The sequence below is a fragment of the Cololabis saira genome, chromosome 18 (assembly GCF_033807715.1).
Source record: "Cololabis saira isolate AMF1-May2022 chromosome 18, fColSai1.1, whole genome shotgun sequence".
NCBI lineage: Eukaryota > Metazoa > Chordata > Actinopteri > Beloniformes > Belonidae > Cololabis > Cololabis saira.
Window position 1 is genome coordinate 31,351,675 of NC_084604.1, and position 17,391 is coordinate 31,369,065.

Below are 17,391 nucleotides of genomic sequence, written 5' to 3' on the forward strand. Positions count from 1 at the left end.
TCACCGCCCCCTCCACCCAGCTCCCTGCCTCCTCTCCTCTCCAGCGCACCATAAAGGCTGATTTATGGTTCCGCGTTACACCGACGCAGAGCCTACGGCGTAGGGTTACGCGGCGACGCGCACCGTACGCTGAACCCTACAGCGTAGGCTCTGCGTCGATTTAACGCGGAACCATAAATCAGGCTTAACACGGAGCTGTTTAGAGCCTCTTTTGTTCTAATCACCGGAGGAGAACTGCTAAGAAGACCCGCGGCCACTGACTGGACTTAAGATAAGGGGACACTGCTGCTTGCATGCCTTTATTTTTATGATTGTTTGCTGTGGTTCTCCCTGCTGCTTTTCCGTGCATGCTTTGCCTGTCGCTCCCGGCTTAACTCTCCGACACCGCTGTGAGCGTATGGGTGGGTTGGAGGAGGAGGTTTGGAGGAGGAGCGGCGCAATGATTGACAGGAAATGGGGAAAAGGAAGCGTTTTTCACGGCGCAAAAAAACACTCATAAAAAGCCAGGAATGGAGTACCGGAGTGAAGTTTTTCTTGTTACACTCTTTTAGACACATTTGAGGGATGTTGGCCAAGACTTTTAATAGTGTTAAAAGCATGTTAAAAATGATGTCACAATACCTTTAATGATCCACAATATTAAAAAGAAACTGACCAAAATTCCTTTGCCGTCTTCAAACATCTTCTTATTCTCTTTTTTTTTACTTCTCCAGCTTCTTTTTCCATTTCTACATTTGCTCTGAAAAGTTGGGGCGAACAAGCAGATCAATGTAAGCCATACTAATTATAAGCAGACCATCTACCATTGATTAGCTCCAGTCTAACGTTATGCCATAACTTTGATTATTATGTTTCTTTTGGCTCTTACTTTCCCTTTGATCAATGCTGTTTTTCTTCCTTTTTTTTCCCCAACTACCATAAAACACAAGAAATCCTTTCGCAATCATATGAAATTAAATCAATATGGCTCTCTGCTTCTGAGGGGAAAATGAGGAATTTGAAAGGTAATGGGCTGTAAAAAAGAAACCATAAGTGAGTGCAGAGGTGCAGATTCAAACAACATTTATGCAAATCAAACTAAAGGTGCAAAAATCCATAATCTTGTAAGTATGTGTATGAGTCGCAATGCCTGAAAAGGTCCATGTTTTATCCAGTTATTTTCTTAAATGTGAGTCACACATTCAGACACTTTTTCCTAAATTATCAGGAAAGAACCAAAATTTTAACCTTTACTTGTTCATTTTCTCTTTGAAGCACACAGATGAAAAGAAAAGATTCTTTTGTGTAAACTGCCTTTCTGGTGAATAATGTGTTTGATGTTTGAGACGTGGTTGAGAAATCTTTTGGAGATTTCTTTGTTTTAATTTTATTTTTTTAAATGGAGTAGAATTGAATTTATTACTATCCGTCCTCTTTTTCAGTCATCACTTGCTGCCTCTGCCTTGTGTCTTCATCACATTTTATTTGCTTGGCTTTTATGGCTTTTTATTTTCTTGTCGGCGTTGCGCTGGATTGATCCTGTCTTGACTTTGTAGTTATTAATGTTCCTTTCCTGACAGCCTTTGTTCATGTGTCGTTTTATTATAAAACAGACTGATAGAAGTAGCTGCAAAAATGTGAAACAATTTTTGAACCTGATCAATATGAAATTGTAAAAACTTGAATTAAAACTTTCAGAGGTTGGTTGATTGTTTAAAGTCAGACTTAGATGTAGAAGTCTACCAGCTCGGTCATGATTTAAATTGGTCGTTTACAGGTTTTCAAGCACGTGAGAAGTTTGTTATTGTACATGTAGACTAAAACCAACAGTTCAAAAGAGACACTCGGGCTCTGCCTGTACTAATGCTGCGCTCAGTGAATCAAACTTGAAGGACAACTATACCATTAACGGCTGTTTCAAAGGAAGTCGGGGGTTTCTGTGTCTTTGCTCTGTGCACAAAAGGTAATTGTTTTTCTTTTCAAATCACTCTCAGTGGAAAAAGTATCACAGGCACGATGGCAGCAACCTCAAAGCAGATTCAAGACACCCTTGGGGGGAAAGGCAAATAAAAAGCCGTAATTGTTTGGCAGGAACACAGTTTGCTTTCATCATGAAATAAATGTGAATTAAATTCTATTTAATTTCAAGATTGGCTTTTTATTGGTTACTCATTTTATTGGTTCAAGATGTCGTTCCAGAGGTCAACTAGGAAAGAAAAATTTGGCTCATCCAAATTTTTAGGTCCAAAGAGACGATAAACATTTTCATAATTTCAATCATGTGTATTCATATTTGAGTGTAATTCCATTTTAATAGATTTAATCAGTTGAATAGACTCAAATATTGAAATGCTAAACCGTATATTTAAGTGTTTGAAGTGCTTTTGCCCTGTTTGGGTGCAAACCATCACAAAGGACAATTGTAGTACACACTCAAGTACATTTTCTGAGTAGTTTACTCAACAGTTGTAAAACTTGTATTTGAATATAGTGTCATTTATATACATTGTAGTATAAAAACTATGCAAATATTCAAAAATGGTAAATATTTAAAAAAAAAACATGCAAAACCAGAAAGATGACTATCTTAAACTTAGGTTAACTGAAGATATTTGATGGTGAAAGCTACTTAAACTACTGTATTTTCCGCACTATAAGGCGCGCTTAAAATCCTTATTTTTTCTCAAAAAACCATGCGCTCTATAATCTGGGGTGCCTTATGTCTGAATATTGTTGTGCTTACTGACTTCAAACCGTTATTATGTGCTACGATGCGCTCAAAAATAGTGCAGTTTTAATGTGACATTGGTAGCGACGAAGCCGCTCCGCTTGATTGATGATCAGACCGTTCAGCTGACACATTAACGTCAGTCCTGGGTTGGATACGGGTTGCAGCGTCAGATAACGTTAGATAACTAATTATGTAGCGCTGGCAAGCAACCATCATCCAACATCTAGTCAACGTTACTTTACTGTATTTAAACATTAGGCTAACGTTGGGTTTTTAGCGTAAACCCAATTTTCAAATCTATATCATAATCCATTATACCGTATTTTCGCGACCATAAGGCGCACATTTTTTTTTTTTTTTTTTTTTTAAATGTGCCGGGCGCCTTTTGAAACGGTGCGCCGTGTCTATGACCTGAATTACGGTAATGTCAGGCCGGCCACCATGAGAACGGTAAAGGGAGAAGGGGGCGGGTGAAGCCCCCGTGAGTTGCGACGTGAATGAGACTCCACTGAGCTGTTTAATGCGAAACAGATGATGAAAACTTTTAAGGATTTGCTTGATGTGTAAAGTGAAATAAAATACAATCAAACTAAGTTTTGCTCCGCTCTATTTAAATAAGCACACTTGTGTGTGTGTGTGTTCTGCAGCGCGTGTGTTTTGCATGTCGGGAACCGAGGAAGCACCTGCCGTGGGTTTGCGGGGTCCGATCGCCGCATCCCCGCTGCAGATCCAGTGCTCTTTCCCCGGGAGCCCCTGCTACAAGTCCATGTGGGCTCCTGCGGTCCTGGCCGGTCGGAACCGGTGACTTTCCCCGGTTAAAGCAGCGGCTGGAGCAGCGCGGTGATGGTCGCTGCTGCAGCCGACTTCCTGGTTCCCCAAGCGGTCCGATCACCTGGTTCCTGGCCGCTTTACGAGAAGGGATTTCTGGGGTCTGTCTCAGGTCAGATCAGCTTCACCCTCCGAAATTTGCAGCCAAATCTGTCGGTTACAAACCCGGTACCGGATCCCGACATGCGCGTGTGTGTTCGCGACGCGACACACACTTACTGGTTTATGTGGCGCTGGCCTGGCGCAGCTGATGGACAGAAACTGTGGTGATTTTTAAAAGAAAAACTTTGCATAAGACATTTCCAGCCGGAGTCATTATAAGGGTGAATGAAAAGAGGGGGCTGGATGAAGGGATGATGATCAAGAAGCCGAGACAGGTCTGGAAATTCCGACTGGCGCAGCTGAATTAACGGAGCTCCTGTCAGATAGGCTACAACCCGGTACCGGATCCCCGACAGCGCGTGTGTGAGCGGGTCCAGCGCGGGGGACCCGGGACGCGGGACCCGGGACCGCCGCGGGACCAGCGCGGGGGGGGGCGGAGCGGGACCCGGGACCCGGGTCCCGGGTCCCGGGTCCCGGTCCAGCGCGGGGGAGCAGACGGGGAGCGGACCCGGTCCAGCGCGAGGGAGCAGACGGGGAGCGGGACCCGGGTCCGCCGCGGTGGGGATTTTTAAAAGAAAAGCGTTCCCTAAAGAGACTTTTCCAGCCAGAGTGAAATGAAAAGGGCTGGATGGATGAGGAGATGATCAGTGGCTGAGACAGGTTTATGTGCAGCAACCCGGTGGTTTTTTAAAATTCTTTAATGCAGAAACAGAATATGAACCTTTGAAGGGTTTGATTGATGTGAAAAGTGAAACAAAATATCAAACTAAGTTTTGCTTCCGCTGTATTTTCAGCGCGTGTGTGTTTTGCAGCGCGCGTGTCTGCAGCTCCGTCTCCTTAGACGGCGCCTTTTGGGTCGGTGCGCCATATGTGTGTTTTAAAACCAAAAATGACACACAAAACTGAGGGTGCGCCTTTCCACACAGTGCGCCATATGGTCGCGAAAATACGGTAATCAAATGTTGGAATACAAAGATGTTCCAACCTCACACTAACTTCAGGTGTCTGCTATCGCTGGCAACGATGAACCAATCAGAGAAAAGGATGTAGTACGACGCTTACCACCTCCACTTTTTATTTGTGGATTCGTGGAAGACGAATGATTTAAAATGTGAAAATATTTTTCTGTATTAGTTACAACTGAACAATATTCTGAGTTATTGTGATTGAATTAGACTTACCTGACTGTTTTGTTTTGCTTTATATATGTTTTATCATGCGTCTTAAAACCCGATGGGCCCTATTAATGAAAATAGACCCGCTCATTGATATTGTGCCTTATAATGCAGTGCACCTAATGGTCCGCAAAGTACGGGTCCTGCTTTAGAGTCAGTGTTTGGTATTTATCTTTATCTGTATGCATTAATGTGACCATATAAATCAGTTGATCTAAGTGAATGAAAAAAATTTATTTTTCATATTTCTCACTATTCGAACAATGCATATGATATTGCAATTCAAACAATGGATAACAGTAAATTGTGGTAAATGTTACGATCTTAATCGCTGGTAGCTGTTTTTTTTAATAAGAATGGTTCAAGCTCTGTGTCAGACATCTTTGGTTCAGTAGCACTCGCATACGCCAAACTTTGTAGTTTTATTTCTGTGCATATTCTAAAGGTTTTTAACAGCAGGGTTTGTTTACATTTGAACTATGACCTGAATTCTACATTTTATTGCTGAAAGCATCTAGAAGAAATATACAGTTTTTAGATGCCTCGCTTTTCCTACCCGACTATTAATGGAACGATAAAAACAAATCCCACTTAAAGGACCTTTAGCTCTGAGATGCTGGCTAAAGGAAAATATATGCAAATTACAGCATAGTTTGAAAATAAAACACCTTACACACAACCTTACACAACACATATGCTGTTTTAAATATGTAGGCAACTAACTGTTAACCGCTTATACTACATTACTATGCTCTTGTAGTGCACGCTTGAATCACTGATAACAAATCAGAGAAAGCAGCTTACTCTTACCTTACGGGTTTTGGCATCTCATCTGTAATTTCAGAGTCTGAAGGGTTAATAAAGGAAGTCATCTTCCATAGTCCTGATCTACAGCAGTCCTCAATCCAAGGACGAATAGAAATAAACTAATACAAACGAGCTTGATACTTTTATTCAATAAATAACGCTAGTCAGGAATGTTTTATGGATAAGACTTTTATGGATATACCCTCCCTGTTTCTTTCTCTTCCTTCATGAAGGACACACAATTTTGACTGATATTTACTCTTAAGTTTTTCTTTCTTAGTTTTTATCTATCCTTATTTTTATGGCGCTATTGTTAGATGTTAAAGTTTTAAACAGATAGGCACCAGCTTAAAATCAGGGTAAGGAATTCTTTGCCATTTTTAACCCACAGAACAGATGTCTCCTCACCATCACATGTATAGTTAAAATATAGATATGTGTGTGTGTGTGTGTGTGTGTGTGTATGTATGTATGTATGTATATATATATATATATATATATATATATATATATATATATATATATATATATATATATATATGTATATATGTATATATATATATGTATATGTGTGTATGTATTAGAGGTGGGTGCAATTCATCGATGTGTCGATGCATCGCGATGCGTCACGTGACGATTTGGAATCGATTAATTTATTTATTTATTTTTTAAGTTATCCTATCCAGATTCCAGACTGAATAAGCTGCTGAATCATTTCATTTTCAAGAATGCACATTTCTTATTGTTCACTTGAAATATGGCAGATATGTTTACACTAAATACATTTGATGGAAGTACATATCTTGTTTACTTTAATTAATTTTCCGCCAATAGAGGGCGCTCTCATGCAAGTGCAGCTTTCCCTGGTCAAAGTTAAGTAAGTCAAAGAGCAAATGTTTACATAGTCATAAAATAAATTATTTTGTGTCTTTGAAAAATACATGTCAAATGTTCAAAATACCTTGTTATTTACTTAACGAGTGTTGTCAGAGGAACTGAGTTAATTGATTGGCTATTTATTTACAAATGTAGCCACAGATGAAGACAAAATCAATCTTGTATGGAAAAAAGCATTAAAAATCACAATAATCGAAGAATCGTGGCACCAATAATCGAATCGACAATCGTTATAATCGAAGAATCGAAGCTCCAATAATCAAAATTGAATTGAATCGTGAGGTACCCTTGTTTGCACACCCCTAGTAGGCTATGTATATAAAATAGTCATCATACACAGCCCCAGCTCCATAAACTCTAAACAAACAGACGAGGGACAGCCTGCCCCTCAAACCATATCAAGCATTCCTGCACCCAATCACTGACAGGAGGAGAGTTCATGCTCATGTAGTGAGGGTTAGGTTTAGGAGAGTTCCTGATGGGGCATGTTTGCTTATTTAGGGTTTGTTTTTTTACTGGATAGAGGAGGAAGGAGGCGTTAGCTCCTGAATAGCAGGATCACACCCTGGACAAGTTGGCAGTCCATTGCAGGGCCACCTAGAGATAAACCACCTCACACACTCTCAGAGGCAATTTAGAAACACCAATTAACCAAACACACGTTTCGGACTGTGGGAGGAAGCCGGAGCACCCAGAGAGAACCCGGAGAAACCCTTCTCTTTGCATCCATATTATCTACTTTACCAGGCTGCAACTATAACCCACACTGCCAAATATAGAGTCAGAACATAACGTGTGTCAGGATGACGTACCCGTGTGTCTTAACAAGGTGAACAGATACACCGTATTTTCACCATTTGTATAGTAATTATTCATTCTCACTGAAAAAGAGTAAATCTGCTCAACATTTCTCACCCTCTTAGAGAGACTCAAACAAACACACACAATCAGTCCAACAGTATAATTTCTAAACAGTCATGCCCTTTGTTGAGAAAAGGAAGGCAGACATTTCCAGGGAATACGTTAGGAATAAGTACAACATCTGTAATTACCTGTGACAGACAAAGCACTCCATTTACCTGCAAGTTAATGGGGATGAAAACGTGCAGCCCATAATTGTAGATAATCTAGAGTCCAAGTAATTACTTAATTGGTACGGTTCTCACATGTACAAGCCGAGTCTGTTTCACTGCTATCACACCTTCATTCTCTTCATCTTTGTCTCTCCGTGCTAGAAGCTCACTTCTTTTCCTTTAACGAGAGGAGCATATATAGGCGCTAATCATCATGCAGAGGCAGAAACAAATCTTTCTCTTCCCTTTCAACTGATTATAAAGGATAAAAGGTACAATTCTTATCTTTTTTTAACCTAAGTAAACCCTCATTTTGTCTCTTTAATATTGAAATGTATTAAACTGTATTTTATCATAAAACATGAAAGCACTGATTTCTTTTTTCTCAGTCAACTGTTTCTCCGTCCTTTCCCAAATGATGAAATTCCAAAATCCTTACCAATTCAAGATCCCTGATTAAAAACAATAGCAAAAACATAGAAAAAGTCAAATCATTAAAGAAAATATTTTAAAAGATGAGTACAAACAAAGCTGTGTTAGTAAAACACTTTTATTATTATTTACTTTATTAATATTAAAACTGCAGAAAAATGGAATTAGAGGAGTAGCACTTTCCTGGATAAGTAGCTACCTAACCAATAGAAAGCAATTTGTGCAATTCATTAACAATAAATCTCAATTAAGGAAGGTGAAATGTGGGGTGCCTCAAGGCTCAGTTCTGGGACCATTGCTGTTCATCCTATACATCAACAATGAATGAATTAAAAAGAGTGAAGAGTTGGTTTGATTCAAATAAACTCACGTTAAACCTTAATAAAACCAAGTTCATAATATTTGGGAAACGATTGATAAACTCACAAAAGAAACTTATGATAAATGACATAGAAATAGAGAGAGTAAATGAAATAAAATTTATTGGAGTCATAATAGACAACAAATTATCCTGGAAGCCACATATACAGTACATTAAAGGCAAAATATCCAAATCAATTGCAATATTATACAAAGTCAAACACCTTCTTAATCAATCATCACTATACACCTTGTACTGCTCCTTCATACTTCCATATATGAGCTACTGTGTGGAAGTATGGGGGAACACATATAAAACAAACACGGATACAATATTCAAACTTCAAAAAAGAGCAATAAGAATTGTAAATAAAGCGGCCTTTAGAGAATCAACAAACCCACTCTTCATCAAACTGAGAACACTCAAATTCAAGGATCTGGTCGACTTCAAAACTTTACAAATCATGCACAAAGAAAATCATCATCAGTTGCCACAAGACATCCAGAAGTTGTTTCAAATAAAAGAAAATAAACACAATCTCAGGGGAATATGCAATTTTAAAAAACAGCATGTACGAACAAACATCAAAACCCATTGTGTATCAGTGAAGGGAGTCAATTTGTGGAACAACTGTAAAGACGAAATGAAATCATGTAATTCACCAAGTAAGTTCAAATGAATCTTTAAAAACAGTACTCTGTATGGATACAAAACGGAAATGGACACATGAACTGACAGCCAGTGACCAAAGTGCCTTGCTCAGCTGAACCACTTTTTCTTTTCTTTTATGCTTTTCTTTTTGAAGTTGAATGAAGAAACGGTAAAAACAGAACATTAGAAGGGGTAGGACTAGAAAGGTTTTTTGAAACTTCATCCTACACCCTTTCAAACAGGAAATATTTATTTACATATAGATTTGTCTCTTTAATTTGCTATGTTTTACTTATGGTTTTCTTTGTTGTTCTTTGTTTTGTTTTTTTTGGGTATATACATTTTATGTATTCTGATTATTTTGTTTTTGTTTTAACCTGTTTGAATAAATAAATAAATGAAATGAAATGAAACTTGTTTAACCTTGATACAGAAGGTCTCTTTGTTTGGGCGGATGAATGTCTGCTAATATAAGAATGTTTGTCCTAAGTGGAGATGGTCGTCTTGACACGGATATGCCGGGAGCTGCCTTGAAAGAAAATAATGATAACGAGCGTCTTGCCGTCAACAGTGTACAGAGATGCAGTATTTATTGTTGTGAATCATACAAATGCCTAAAGTATTAAATGAACATTGTAGCTTAATGGTACAGGAATACTTGTTATTGTTATTGTAGCATGCCTTCCACAAAAATGCATCCGTCCATTATCTACACTGGCTTCAGTCTTGTTCGGGGTCGAAGCGCCTTCCAGAAGAATGCCTTTGGTACTTCACATGCTTTTCTTTTCCTGCAGTAACGAGTTGAATAACTACATCCTGCCAACAAATCAAACTGAACAGATGCCATACATAACAACATTCAAGATTAATTTTCAAGGGGCCAAGCAGAGAGAATCTAGAAGCCCTGATGCTTTTAGCTCACTAATATTCCTCTTCCCTCACTAATGGGTAGTAAAATAATAATCTGAGTCCCAAAACTCTCCCCCTTTCCAGACAATTTAAGGAACTGCACTCGTAGGTACTACTCTAGTGGACAAGTTTTTTTTTCCTGGCTATTATCTTAGTTGTTTGGCATATAAAGAGGGTGTTGTCAAATGATTCATGTTTGATTGGTCCTGATAAAACCTTGACGATAGACGATGCCAATTTTGGTTTCTTTGGAGCCAGCATGTGCAGAGGTTTCCTTGGGCAGGACACCGAACGCTACATCGACCCCTCTGCCCCAGCCACTGAGAGGTCACAAGCCAATGTTCTCATATTGTTGGGCTCAAGCCCGGAGAAATGAGGAGGATTGAGAGAGGAAGGGCATCCGATGTAGAAACTAATGCCAGATCATCATGCCAAATGAGATGACCCTCTCTGGGGACCTCTTAATATAGAAGAGCCAGAACAGGTTGCTGTGATTTCTTTGGCTCGACTTGTGTTCTTGGGGTTAACTGGGAATACTGATTACTGTCTTGATAAGATTCCTTCAGTTCAGATCAGAATATTTTGGAGCCACTAAAGACTGTTTTGGGATTGGTTTAATTTTAGAATAAAGTATTGTCTTTTATATATTTTATATATATATATGTATATATGTGTGTGTGTGTGTGTGTGTGTGTGTGTGTGTGTGTGTGTGTGTGTGTGTGTGTGTGTGTGTGTGTGTGTGTGTGTGTGTGTGTGTGTGTGTGTGTGTGTGTGTGTGTGTGTGTGTGTGTGTGTGTGTGTGTGTGTGTAATATATAGCTCTTGTTGAACAAAGACATAGTGTAACACCGTATGTCATGTGTGGTCATTCTTTTGAGGCTTTATTAAAGTAATTTAAAATCTGTTTAAGCAACAAATGACTTTTGCTTTTTATTTTCTGATATGTAAATCCTTAGGATGGAAGAAGGGTGTAATTATATTTTATTATTTTTTTTTGAATTGCACACATTTAACTTTGAACTTCAAGATTTTTTTTTTAGTCTAGTACATTTTTAAGGCAAACGATAAGTATTATACTGCTGTTATCTCAAAACACAATCCAACTACTCAAGATAATGTTAGGATTTCATGAAATTGTTTAAGAGTTTGAAGGGATTTTCTTACACTGATGGTTTTCTCTATATGCAAAGTTATCTCCTATTCAGGAGTTCAGCTATAGTTCAGCTGTTTTTATCTAGTCACAAAGTCAGCCACTGTTTATGGCTCGACTGTTTTCTTTAGATGCGGGGTTTAGATCCTGGGTATTCAACTAAAACTTTAAGAGGTCCAGTTAGAGAATATTTACTCAAGCGGAGGTCCAGAACATCATTATATACATATATATATATATATATATATATATATATATATATATATATATATTCAAGTAGACTCATAGCTGTATCAACATCAGCATCTGACTGTTAAATTAAAGTACATTTCAAGGATATTCAAGAAGTATACATGTGTAACTTGAATTACACATTTTTTTCTCTTGTTAGGTTAAAGGACTGCAATAAAAAATAAATAAAATAGAGAAATAAAATAGCATTTGAAAAATAAAATCTACCAGCAGTTTGAATTTCCCTTTTTCTTTGTTAACTGTCTCAACACATTTTTATAATAAATGAATATAAACTCATCTTAACAATCGAACGGTTTTACGGTTTCTCTTTCTTCCCCTCTTATAATCTTATGCCCCCACTTTCTGTCGTTCAGTGAGAGAACTGAGCTCAAACTTCTCCTGTCAGGACTTTAAATCTGGGCTGGATGGTGTCAGGTTCTCATATGCATGTGGAGGTGCTCATTGGTGAACCTGGAACGATATTTAGTTTTAATTATGTTCATTGTGGAGAAAGCTGCCTCACAGCTGTATGTGGACCCAAACATGGGCAGGATGTTTTAAGATGGTCAGCTTATTTTCTGTGATTTCAGTTCAGACTTGAGTGGATATGTTGTATGAAAAACTTTGTGTTTTGTCTCAGTGGCGTTTCACATTAGCATTTTTAATGAGAGCCACAGTCTCTGAACGTATGAGACACACTGGTTTTGTGTGCCAGTAGGAAGACTGAACAAGGATGAATCTGTCCATTCTGAGTTGAAAGCTTTATTTTCACTGTCCACTTTTCTCTTCTTAATTATGGTTCTGCGTTAAATCGATGCAGAGCCTACGCCGTGCCTATGCCGTGCCCACGCCGTAGGGTACACGTCGACGCGCGCCGTACGGTGCGTGACGACGTGTACCCTACGCCGTATGGTCTGCGTTGGTGTAACGCGGAACCATAAATCAGCCTTTAGAGAGCGCCATTACTTGTCTCCCTGTCTAGCACTCACTCGTCTCTCCCTGTCCTCTGCCTGTGTTCCGCGCACTTGTCTCTCCTTCTTTCTTCTTGTCTCCGACTCACTCCTCTCTCTGTGTCATTTCCCTCTATCGCTAACTTCCCTTTCCACCTGTTACGTGCCTCTCATCTCTGTATATAGAGTCAAGCTAATTACACGGATTTGATTGGCTGAGCAGCGTTATGTGGGATGGCTTAACTCGTATGCAATTGGTCTGTAAGGTTTGCTAAACAAATGCCGTAAAGAATAGTAAAGCTGCGCTGGTTAAAATAGAAGTGCCCCGTCAAAATGTAGAATCCCTCGGTAATTTATTGATTACAGGTCTGGGTCCGCGGAGGACGGCATCTGGGTCCGGACAGCGGTCCGCCTGTTAGTGACCTCTGGTTTCGATAGTTCAGATATTTACTCTTTGTTAAATGAAGACAATGGGGAGAAACAGATGTTTTAGCATTCAGTCTGATCTGTTTTCTGGGTTGACACCTCAGGTGGGAGGCAATCAAAGGAGATGTGGGGCTGGGGGTGTGAGATGTTTGGGTGTCTTTCCCCGCAGCTGGCTCCACAGATGGGGTTGACCGCAAAGAACACCTCCCTTTTTAGTATAAATACGACTGAATTGATGACCACCGTGTGCATTCCTCTCCTGCCTATGTGGTTTGAGAGAAGTGTACCTCTGGCCGGAAAACATTGTGCATGATATAATAAAAGCTTGCATTAACTTTGATTCTAATTCACTGGTTTTCTTATGGTGCACCAGACAAACGAACACAAGGATCTTTCAATTATAATGGAGGCTTTTCTTCAAATTCTTCTTCTCCATGATCGCAACAAGCAAGTGTTTGGCGCCCTGACATCAACGCAAGGCACCAAATCATCCAGTACACAATGAGTTACTAGATATTGGCTATGTCCCGAACTGATGGAGATTAGATATTTTGATTTCTCGGGTGCAGATTTCAGGTTTTGGTTCTCATATTTAGGGTTTTAGGTTCAGTACTTTTGCCATGGAATTAACGCATAATATTTTGCTGGAAAACACCAACTGAGTCTCTTAAAAATGGCTGTTGCTGAAAAGTTTTGATTATTATGTCAGTTCCATGTTCAAAGGTTGATAAAGTGGCTGAATCGTGAGGTGATTAAATCGTGACTGAATTACAAGTACAGTGCTTGTTATATATCCAGTGAGTAGGTACTCAGCTAAAGCTATACTGTATGTGTCTTGGAGCTTTTTGGAACTACTTCTGAGTTGCTGCTTTTTTTTAATTTCATTTTTGTGTATAAAGGTATTGTTAATTATGTACAATCGGAGTTTAATCCGCATCATTTTCTCATGATATTCTCAAATGTTCCTCTATTTGGGTTGCAGCTGGTCATTGGTGTGTCCGAAAGCCAGAACAGATGATAACCCCCAATCTAGATTTGAAAGACCAAAAACTCACTTCCAGATTCTCCAGGAAGTCACCCAGGAGGCCAATAAATGTAATCTCTCCAGCGTGTACTTGGTCTGCCCTAATACCGTCCCCTATTTGGAGATGCCCCAAACACCTTTCCAGGGAGATGACGAGGAGGGATCCTAACCAGGTGCCCAAACCGCCCCGATGGGCTCCTCTTGGTGTGGAGTGTTGCTACTCTGGGTCTATCCCACATGGCTGGACTTATCACCCTGTCTCTGGGAGAGTCCAGCCACCCTGCCACAGTTACTTGTTCTTTCAGTCACTACCCACCAGGAATGGGAAAATTCCCGTTGATGACGTTTTTGCGTAAAGATGATTTATGGAAGGAAGGAAGGAAGGAAGGAAGGAAGGAAGGAAGGAAGGAAGGAAGGAAGGAAGGAAGGAAGGAAGGAAGGAAGGAAGGAAGGAAGGAAGGAAGGAAGGAAGGAAGGAAGGAAGGAAGGAAGGAAGGAAGGAAGGAAGGAAGGAAGGAAGGAAGGAAGGAAGGAAGGAAGGAAGGAAGGAAGGAAGGAAGGAAGGAAGGAAGGAAGGAAGGAAGGAAGGAAGGAAGGAAGGAAGGAAGGAAGGAAGGAAGGAAGGAAGGAAGGAAGGAAGGAAGGAAGGAAGGAAGGAAGGAAGGAAGGAAGGAAGGAAGGAAGGAAGGAAGGAAGGAAGGAAGGAAGGAAGGAAGATAAAATAAATTCCCGTTGATGAGGTTTTTGTGTAACAAACATGGCGGATCTGAGTCATTACAGTTTTGCAGTACAGGTGTAACTCATTTAATTGGTTTTTACTAATTCAATTTAAATGGTGTAGTTTAGTAGCATTTAGTATTATTTTAGAGCAGTGATTTGGGGGCTCCAAAGACTGAATGTGGTGATAAATTTATAGTTACAAAGGTGGAGTTGAATTGGTATTTTTTTTTATCGTCATTTTTATCGTTATCGGGATAAATGCCAGAAATTATCATGATACATTTTTTAGTCCATACCGCCCATCCCTACTACCCACAGTTGGTGGCTATAAATGAGGCCAGCAACAAAGACTGAGCAGTAAACAGAGAGTCTGCTTCACAGCAGACACCGCAGCGGTCTGCCTGTCCGTCTTCTGTTTCATTCCCTGATTTGGGAGTAAGACCCCAAGATACCTGAACTCCTCCACCTTATGCAGCACCATACTTTTCTGACTAACAACCATGGTCTCAGATTTGAAGGGGGCTGATTCTTATCTCCACGGCTTCACGCTTGCTGAGAACCGCTCCAGTGAGGGCTGAAGGTGCCCTCCCCACTTTATCGTTATAAATGCCTAACGTGAATGAATAAGCATGAAGGCAGCTCCTTAAGTAACATATTGTAGCAGTGACAGCAGAAGATGCTTTCTGTAGATCAATTATGAATGAAATGTTGACATGTTTGTAAACAGATCTCAGAGTGCGTGATGATCTTGAATAATCCAGAGCTCGTGGGGTTCTGCTTCCCTTCCAGATGGGGCTGCAGCGCTGGTGGGAGCAGGAGATCCCTGTGGATGGAGCGCTCAACAAAGGAGAGCTAATGACACACAACCTGACAGAGCTGATAAAACCTGAGTCTTATGAGGTGCGCCTCACCCCCATCACGCGCTTCGGAGAGGGTGACGCCGCCATCCGGATCGTCACCTACAGCGGTGAGTGCTACGTCAGTGCTTTATCACTGCCAGGGCTTCAGTGTTTATGTGTTCAGAAAAAAACAGTTTAGGGGATGCACAGATGCACCAGGGAGCCAGATTCTGTTTTTGTCCTCTGCTCACTCACTCAGATGTTCAGTTCAAAGAGCTGCAGCTGCAGCTGGTATCGAATCCTGCTGCTAACGCTCTTCAGTTAACCCAAACCCTAGCTGTGCTGCCGTACCGTAACACATGTTCGTGAAAACATGGGTGAATATCAAGAGTTCACTGTGTCATCAGAAGCCATTTCAATGATCAGGGTGCTCCATTATGTCTAACGTGTATGAGGATGAAGCAGAAAAAGGTCAACTCATTAATGTAGCTTAAATTGCAACAAACACATTCGGTCGTCAGAGGAGAGCTTGGAATCAGCGTGACTTGCTTCTTTGTACTTTGAGCCAAATGAATGCTGATCAAATGACTAATCTCTTTGGGTGACCTTTATTATTTGAGTCAGGTCGGTCTTGGACCAGGGTAAAGGCTGACTTGTGTGCATGCTTGAGAGATCTACTTGACGTCAAAGACTCAGATGACTCAAACATGTCGTTTGGCTCATGTGAACAAACAGAGCTGGTCAGGCATGACTCATGTTTTGCTTTACTCCGTTTCCCCTTAAACAACCTTTTTTCTCCCTCTGATTCATCTTCATCTTTCTGCCAAAAGACACGGACTGTCTCCTGTAATGTTTCTCACATTACATTTGTTTTACATTGGAAGGTAGTTGCTCTTTAAAAGCTTCACATGGCACCACGTAAAGAGAAATCATAACAATAATAATAATTAAAGGTGTCATCCTGTCATAATTAGGTAATGACACATTTCAATCAAGACATACAAAATAAAACAACGTATTGTGTACATGTCTGGGCTCCAGTTCATGTTTGATTCTGATTTGATACAGTTTGCTTTAATTCAATTATTGTTGTGTGTTGCTCGCACTTTGAAGTAGTCTCAGAAATAAGTAGGTTGTATTCACTTTTCAAAATTCAACGTTGAGAGTAGGAATGGGCGATATTTTACCGTTCACGATAAACCGTCAAAAAATTCCTCACGATAAGAATTTGTCATCTCACGGTAAAAACGATAAATTCCCGTTGATGACGTTTTTGTGTAAAGCCTGATTTATGGAAGGAAGGAAGGAAGGAAGGAAGGAAGGAAGGAAGGAAGGAAGGAAGGAAGGAAGGAAGGAAGGAAGGAAGGAAGGAAGGAAGGAAGGAAGGAAGGAAGGAAGGAAGGAAGGAAGGAAGGAAGGAAGGAAGGAAGGAAGGAAGGAAGGAAGGAAGGAAGGAAGGAAGGAAGGAAGGAAGGAAGGAAGGAAGGAAGGAAGGAAGGAAGGGAGGGAGGGAGGGAGGGAGGGAGGGAGGGAGGGAGGGAGGGAGGGAGGGAGGGAGGGAGGAAGGAAGGAAGGAAGGAAGGAAGGAAGGAAGGAAGGGAGGGAGGGAGAAAACAAGGAAAGAAGGAAGGAAGGAAGGAAGGGAGAAAAGAGGGAAGGAAAGGAGGAAGGAAGGGGAAAAAAGAAGGAAGGAAGGAAGGGAGAAAAGAGGAAAAGGAAAGGAGGAAGGAAGGGAGAAAAGAGGAAGGGAAGAAGGAAGGAAAGAGCAGGAGGAAAGGAGGAAGGAAGGGAAAAAAGAAGGAAGGAAAGAAAGAAAGAAAGAAAAGAAAGAAAGAAAGAAAGAAAGAAAAATTCCTGTTGATGACAAACATGGTGGATCTGAGAGCGTGATAGATTTATAGTTACAAAGGTGGAGTTGAATTGGTATTTTTTTTTATCGTCATTTTTATCGTTATCGGGATAAATGCCAGAAATTATCGTGATACATTTTTTAGTCCATACCGCCCATACCTACTTGACAGAAGTTGTGACTGAGAGGCGGCTTGTTGATGGTGCGTCATGCCTGAGGCGCTTAATTGTTGAGCTGACCCGTCTCTCCATCATG

At 40.3% G+C, this 17,391-nt stretch overlaps 1 protein-coding gene across 2 annotated transcripts in view; it reads left to right on the plus strand.

Annotated features, from left to right (window-relative positions):
* mdga2a (MAM domain containing glycosylphosphatidylinositol anchor 2a) overlaps positions 1-17,391 on the plus strand; it is a 269,982-nt gene that overhangs the window by 219,362 nt on the left and 33,229 nt on the right. For both annotated transcript variants that reach the window (XM_061746664.1, XM_061746665.1), the window contains exon 12: positions 15,238-15,415. In XM_061746664.1, coding sequence (XP_061602648.1) covers positions 15,238-15,415 — 178 coding nt within the window. The remainder of the gene's footprint in view (positions 1-15,237; positions 15,416-17,391) is intronic.